We start from the raw sequence: 8,107 nt of genomic DNA, 5'->3' as shown, positions 1-8,107 counted from the left end.
AGAGAAAATAAGATTTTACTCACCGGTAAATCTATTTCTCGTAGTCCGTAGTGGATGCTGGACGCCCATCCCAAGTGCGGATTGTCTGCAATACTTGTATGTAGTTATTGCCTAACTAAGGGTTATTGTTGAGCCATCTGTTGAGAGGCTCAGTTATATTTCATACTGTTAACTGGGTGTAGTATCACGAGTTATACGGTGTGATTGGTGTGGCTGGTATGAGTCTTACCCGGGATTCAAAATCCTTCCTTATTGTGTCAGCTCTTCCGGGCACAGTATCCTAACTGAGGTCTGGAGGAGGGTCATAGTGGGAGGAGCCAGTGCACACCAGATAGTACCTAATCTTTTTTTTAGAGTGCCCAGGCTCCTGCGGAGCCCGTCTATTCCCCATGGTCCTTACGGAGTTCCCAGCATCCACTACGGACTACGAGAAATAGATTTACCGGTGAGTAAAATCTTATTTATGTTTCTGTACGACACTGTATTATGCCGCTGACTGATGTTCATATGTGTTTACATGTTGGTACAAGTCTGTATTCTTTTCAATAAAAACAGATTATACAAAAAAAAACCATATAGATAGAGGTTGTAAAGAAATAACTTTATTCAACCAAATAGCTTAATAGATATCAGAATTAGTAATTGAGACTAACTATGTGCAAGTGTTGGTACTGTGACCAATTTAAAGTGTTACACAAACATGTTATATGGTGCAATATATTATTATTGTTGATGTCCTGCATGAAAAGTTAAGAAATTGACAAAGAGTTCCAGATTAATATAAATACAATATTTAATTTTTTTGTGTTAATTATTGTATTGGGGTTTGGGCACCACCTGCCTCTCTGCTGTGCAGATTAAGGGATGAAACAACACCCAAAAGCATCCCACTCTACAGTGGGAGAAAGGAGGGTATCCACTTCTCCACATTTCCAGCGTAAGGACTCTGGTGGTCATTCCGAGTTGTTCGCTCGTTGCCGATTTTCGCTACGGTGCGATTAAGGCAAAATTGCGCATGCGCATGGTACGCAGTGCGCATGCGCTTAGTAATTTTACTAAGAACTTAGTAGATTTACTTACGGCAGAACGAAGATTTTTCATCGTTGAAGTGATCGTTGTGTGATTGACAGGAAGTGGGTGTTTCTGGGCGGAAACTGACCGTTTTCTGGGAGTGTGCGGAAAAATGCAGGTGTGTCAGGCAAAAACGCGGGAGTGTCTGGAGAAATGGGGGAGTGGTTGGCCGGACGCTGGGCGTGTGTGTGACGTCAAACCAGGAACGAAACGGCCTGAGCTGATCACTATTTGTGAGTAGGTATGGAGCTACTCAGAAACTGCTAAGAATTTTCTATTCGCTATTTTGCGAATATTTTGTTCGCTATTCTGCTAAGCTAAGATGCACTCCCAGAGGGCGGCGGCCTAGCGTGTGCAATGCTGCTAAAAGCAGCTAACGATCGAACAACTCGGAATGAGGGCCTCTGTGTATTATTATTTATTTATTACAAGTTATTTATATAGCACACACATATTCCGCAGAGAATATCTGGCAATTCACATTAGTCCCTGCCCCAGTGGAGTTTATAATCTATATTCCCTACCATATGTACACACATTTAAGCTAGGGATAATTTTGTTGGGACCCAATTAACCTAACAGTATATTTTTGGATTGTGAGAGGAAACCGGATTACCCGGAGGAAACTCACGCAAGCACGGGGAGAATATACAAACTCCACACAGATTACAGATGATGTCGCTGCGCCTCTGTGTGTCACAGCGCGGCGACAGATGGATCCAAGGAAAATCCAACCACAACAGTGATGTTACGTATACTCTGTGGTACGCATGAGTCATAGGAGTTTCCAATATAGTTTGCGCATACGTGCAGTAGAAAGTAATCGCTCAACTTCACCACCATCGGCATTGCGCTCAGTTAGCGGCCACCTCTGAACCAGGCCCTGTGTGACCGCTTTAAGTTACCGCCTCGCACAGACAGACAGCTTACTGTGTTACTTTCATAGTCATTTCACAACTAGGACACTGTGTTTGTGGTCGATATTTTACCAGCTGAGTAAATGTGACGGCTGCCAAAATAACCCTGAAAACCTGCAAAGAATTTGACGTACTCCGCACAATGGGGGGAATTCAAATGTTTGAAAATTGGTTGGGTGTCTGTTTTTTCCTGTCTATTAGATAGACACCCAACTGACTTTTCAAACATCTGAATTCCCCCCAATGAGTGAGATATTCCCAGTTTGTTTTCTGATCATTTCCTGGGAAATCACGTAACCATTCCCACTGCTTATAGACAGAATATTTTGTCCTTATATATACCCATTGTATATTTGCCTCCTATAACTCCTAGGTCACAGGCAAAGTTCATGGTATCATGTATTTATGTAATTTGCAGGCTGTTTGCTCGGTGTGTTTGAATAATAGATAGACATTGCCCCCTGGCTGCACATCTCGGTCCCCTTCGTCCCTGTATATAAGTGACACGGGAGCAGTGACAATGATTGCCAGCACTATGTCGCTCCTGCTGCGCTCGCTGCTCCTCTGCCTGACGCTGACGTCCAGCATTAGCGGCGACCCTTCCCCGTCATGCAGATCCCTGAGTGATTACACCCACCAGCTGTCACAGAGAGAGGTGAGGTAACCCCTTGTCTGTCTGTCCGCACCGACCCTGTGGGCTAAATGTAATAGTCTGCGAGAAGCAGGGAGCGCAGGATTTCATGTGAGTTGGGTGGATTTTTAAAGCGCCAATCATTTACACAGCATAACCAGGTTGCTTTTGTTGTGTAAATGATTGGCGCTTTAAATTTTTTTGCTAGACTCGCACGAGATCCCGCACTTCCTGCTTCTCGCAGGTTATTACAGTTAGGGGGTGATTCAGATCTGATCGCTGGGCTGATAACTTTGCTGTCCTGCGTTCAGATAGTCACCGCCCAAGGGGGAGTGTAAATTCGCCATGCAGGTGTGCGATCGCTTGTGTACGCCGAGCTGCAAAAATCCACTGTGTGCAGTCTCTGCGCAGCCCAGGACTTACTCCTACAGTGCGATGGGACCAGGCTGATCGGGGCCGGAGCTGAGGTCAGACACCCTCCCTGAAAACGCTTGGGCACGCCTGCGTTTTTCCTGACACGCCTAATAAACGGTCAGTTACCACCCACCAACAGCTTCCTCCTGTCAATCACTTTGTAAACGCCCTTGCGAATGAAATTTGCTCACCATCCTGTCACTGACCGTTGTTGTTGGCTGAAGCGCGTGCACACTGCAGTGCATACGCACGCGCAGTCTATTGCTGATCGCTCGCTGTGAGAAAACGCAGAGCAGCGACCAGGTCTGAATCACCCCCTGTGTATTGTGTGTGTGGGGGCAATGTGACCACCATAGGCGTGCGCAGGGGGGGTGCCTGGTGCGCACAGGCACCCCCTAATGTCCGGCACCCCCCACACGCCTGCACATTAGGCAGTGCAGCACAGCAATCCCCACAGGGCCTGCTGCTCAGTCCTGTGCTATCCCTCCCTGCCAGTAGCGCATTTACCGGTATGCTTGCTGACTTCCTGGGACGCGCAGCTGGAGGAGCTCAGGCAGTCTGGGTAGCGGGCTCCTCTCTTACACAGTACTGCATCAGCCGCAGCCGCGTCTCTGCTTATCCCCCTCCTCCTGCATCTCTGATTTCCACCCTCGTCTCTTGCCTGGCTGCGGTGACCCCGCCGGAGCCACTACACATCCCACCGCGCCTGACTGGAGGGACCGCGGAGCCTCCTCCCAACCTCCAGGTAAACTGCTCTCCCACTCCCGCCCTCCCTCCCATGCCCCTTTCTCTATCTCCCCCACCATGCCTCTCACTCTCTCTATGCTCCCTCACCCTTCATACCCCCCCTCTTCATGCCTCTCACTCTATCCATGCCACTCTCTACTCATGCCCCCCCTCTGTCCCAATGCCCCTCTCGCTCTACATGCATCTCTCTACTTGTGCCCCCCCCTCCATGCCTCTCTCTCTCCATAATATATATATATGCAGGGCCGGCTCCAGGCCTACTAGCACCCTGAGCGAGAAAATGTAAAAGCGCTACCCCCCCCCCCCCCCATGTGCGCGCCGAAGGCGCGCGCGCTCCCGGAAAAGTGGGTGTGGCCTCTGGAAAAGTGTGCGTGGCCTCGTAACTTCATATCATCAAACTATAAACATATTTTCACACAATTAGCATCCTTACACATAGCCACAGTAGTGTTCCTTACACACAATGTCTCCAGTATAGTGCCAGATACACATAATGTGCAGTGCCAGCTACACATGACATGCCCCCCAGCAGCAGTGCCAGCTACACATGACATGCCCCGCAGCAGTGCCAGCTACACATGACATGCCCCGCAGCAGTGCCAGCTACACATGACATGCCCCCCAGCAGTGCCAGCTACACATGATAGTGTTCACTTTTTAGGGCATGGTGCTGATCACAGGGAGGGCACATTTTTAAGTTAGGAGGGCAAAATGATGTACATAATGCTTGTTGTTCCCATACCTATATGTCAAAGAATGGACAGTGCGCGCCGAAGGCGCGCAGCAAAAATTAAGGGGAGTTACTTCGTGGGGAAGGTACGTGGCCACATAATAGTGGCAATTTGCATTACACCACACAGTAGTGCAGCTAATACACACTGCACCAGGTAGAACCTCCTATACACTTTGTGTCAGGCACAGCACTGAGACACATTGCCTAGCCACAGACGCCTAGCGGGAACACTACATAACATGCTCCCCAGCAGTGCCAGCTACACGTGACATGCCCCCCAGCAGTGCCAGCTACACGTGACATGCCCCCCAGCAGTGCCAGCTACACGTGACATGCCCCCCAGCAGTGCCAGCTACACGCGACATGCCCCCCAGCAGTGCCAGCTACACGCGACATGCCCCCCAGCAGTGCCAGCTACACGCGACATGCTCCCCAGCAGTGCCAGCTACACGCGACATGCCCCCCCCCCCCCCCCAGCAGTGCCAGCTACACGTGACATGCCCCCCCCAGCAGTGCCAGCTACATAAATGGCCACACAGTGCCAGATATGCACCCACAGTTCAGATACATAAATGCCCCCAAAGTGCCAGATACATAAATGCCTCCACAGTGCAGATATGCCCCCCACAGTGCCAGATACATAAATGCCTCCACAGTGCAGATATGCCCCCCACAGTGCCAGATACATAAGTGCCCACACAGTGCCAGATACATAAGTGCCCCCACAGTGCCAGATATAAAAATGCCCACACAGTGCCAGATATGTCCCCACAGTGCCATATATAAAAATGCCCCCACAGTGCCAGATATGCCCCCACAGGGCCAGATACATAAATGCCCCCAGTGCCAGATACATAAATGCCCACACATTGCCAGATGCATAAATGCCCCCAGTGCCAGATGCATAAGTGCCCACACAGTGCCAGATGCATTATTGCCCCCCACAGTGTCAGATACATTAATGCCCCCACAGTGCCAGATACATTAATGCCCCCAGTGCCAGATATGCCCCCACAGTGCCAGATAAATAAATGCCCCCCACAGTGCCAGATAAATAAATGCCCCCACAGTGCCAGATAAATAAATGCCCCCGGTGCCAGATAAATAAGTGCCCCCACAGTGCAGATATACCCCCACAGTGCCAGATACATAAATACCCCCACAGTGCCGATATGCCCCCCCAGTGCCAGATACATACATGCCCCCACAGTGCAGATACATAAATGCCCCCACAGCGCAGATATGCCCCCACAGTGCCAGAAATGCCCCCACAGTGCCAGATACATTAATGCCCCCTCACAGTGCACAGATAAATGTCCCGTCCCCCCGCAGTGCCAGATAAATGAATGCCCCCCACAGTGCCAGATAAATGAATGCCCCCCACAGTGCCAGATAAATGAATGCCCCCCACAGTGCCAGATAAATGAATGCCCCCCACAGTGCCAGATAAATGCCACCCACAGTGCCAGATAAATGCCACCCACAGTGCCAGATAAATGCCCCCACAGTGCCAGATAAATGTCACCCACAGTGCCAGATAAATGCCCCCCACAGTGCCAGATAAATGCCCCCCACAGTGCCACATATGCCCCCAGTACCTGCTGTGTCGAGGGAGGGGGAGTGCTGCTGTGCGCGCCCGCTGTCTGTGCTGTCTGCGCGCGCTGAGCGGCGCCGGTGTCTGACATCAGACGCCGGCGCCGCATAGCGCACACAGCGGCGGCGCACACAGCAGTGTCAGCCGGGACAGCAGGGGAGATCAGGGCCGGCTCCAGGCTCCGACATGGCGGCGCCAGCGCACGGCGCCCATTAAGGGTGGCGCCCTGTGCGGCCGCTCGAGTCGAACATGCCTCGAGCCGGCCCTGTATATATGTTGCTCATACTGTGTGGTATAATGTGAATTTCAGCTCATACTGTGTGGGGTAATGTGAATTTAAGCTCATACTGTGTGGCGTAATGTGAATTTCAGCTCATACTGTGTGGGGTAATATGAATTTCGGCTCATACTGTGTGGGGTAATGTGACTTTTGGCTCATACTGTGTGGGGTAATATGAATTTCGGCTCATACTGTGTGGGGTAATGTGACTTTTGGCTCATACTGTGTGGGGTAATGTGACTTTTGGCTCATATTGTGTGGGGTAATGTGAATTTCAGCTCATACTGTGTGGGGTAATATGAATTTCGGCTCATACTGTGTGGGGTAATGTGACTTGGCTCATACTGTGTGGTGTAATGTGACTTTTGGCTCATACTGTGTGGTGTAATGTGAATTTCGGCTCATACTATGTGGTGTAATGTGACTTTTGGCTCATGCTGTGTGGGGTAATGTGACTTTTGGCTCATACTGTGTGGGGTAATGTGACTTTTGGCTCATACTGTGTGGTGTAATGTGACTTTTGGCTCATACTGTGTGGTGTAATGTGACTTTTGGCTCATACTGTGTGGTGTAATGTGACTTTTGGCTCATACTGTGTGGTGTAATGTGACTTTTGGCTCATACTGTGTGGTGTAATGTGACTTTTGGCTCATACTGTGTGGTGTAATGTGAATTTCGGCTCATACTGTGTGGTGTAATGTGACTTTTGGCTCATACTGTGTGGTGTAATGTGACTTTTGGCTCATACTGTGTGGGGTAATGTGACTTTCGGCTCAAACTGTGTGGGGTAATGTGACTTTTGGCTCATACTGTGTGGTGTAATGTGACTTTTGGCTCATACTGTGTGGTGTAATGTGACTTTTGGCTCATACTGTGTGGTGTAATGTGAATTTCGGCTCATACTGTGTGGTGTAATGTGACTTTTGGCTCATACTGTGTGGTGTAATGTGACTTTTGGCTCATACTGTGTGGGGTAATGTGACTTTCGGCTCATACTGTGTGGGGTAATGTGAATTTCGGCTCCTACTGTGTGGGGTAATGTGATTAAGCCATGTGATTTTACTGAGAGAATGTAAAATAGTGCTAGACACGCCCCTCCGGCGGTGCACCCCCTAATATAATTAGCTGCGCACGCCTATGGTGACCACAATATAACAATAAGGGAACCGTCTCTTGTACTAGCTGGAGGGCCGCTGGTATCTCTTCTACAGCGCTGCACATGAGTCAGGATTGGGCACCATCATTTCCTCTGTGCTGGACTTTCACGTCACCGATGATGAACACGCACAGGTCCGACAAGTTATAAAGCAGTAAGTAACACAAAAGAATCACTGTTTAAATAATCACATAACTCTATAAGATTTATAATGTATTACTGAGACCCCTCCTTGCACTGATCAGACGCTCATTTACTAACTGACAAATACATCCTTCTGTAGCTAATAATTACTGGTATTATCCATCCCATAGACACATAGGGGGTATCCAATTACCTGAGAAGTTCCAGCCGTATTTTTTACGGGCTATTCAATTTGGTCGCCTGTAAAAAAAAATATTTTCTTATGAAAACACACAGGTTCAGTGAGACAGGTTCAGTGAGACAGGTTCAGTGAGACACGTTCAGTAAGACAGGTTCGGTGAGACAGGTTCAGTGAAACAGGTTCGGTGAGACAGGTTCAGTGAGACAGGTTCGGTGAGACAGGTTCAGTGAAACAGGTTC

At 49.2% G+C, this 8,107-nt stretch overlaps 1 protein-coding gene across 1 annotated transcript in view; it reads left to right on the top strand.

Annotated features, from left to right (window-relative positions):
* The first annotated feature begins 2,502 nt into the window (after positions 1-2,502).
* LOC134949615 (uncharacterized) overlaps positions 2,503-8,107 on the top strand; it is a 104,556-nt gene continuing 98,951 nt past the window's right edge. Inside the window, exons 1-2 of the mRNA XM_063938312.1 lie at positions 2,503-2,643; positions 7,570-7,697. Coding sequence (XP_063794382.1) covers positions 2,509-2,643; positions 7,570-7,697 — 263 coding nt within the window. The 5' untranslated portion in view covers positions 2,503-2,508. The remainder of the gene's footprint in view (positions 2,644-7,569; positions 7,698-8,107) is intronic.

Source organism: Pseudophryne corroboree, chromosome 8, assembly GCF_028390025.1.
Source record: "Pseudophryne corroboree isolate aPseCor3 chromosome 8, aPseCor3.hap2, whole genome shotgun sequence".
In the NCBI taxonomy this organism is placed as follows: domain Eukaryota; kingdom Metazoa; phylum Chordata; class Amphibia; order Anura; family Myobatrachidae; genus Pseudophryne; species Pseudophryne corroboree.
Note: the sequence above shows the minus strand (reverse complement) of the source record. Positions and strands in the feature narration are given on the sequence as shown.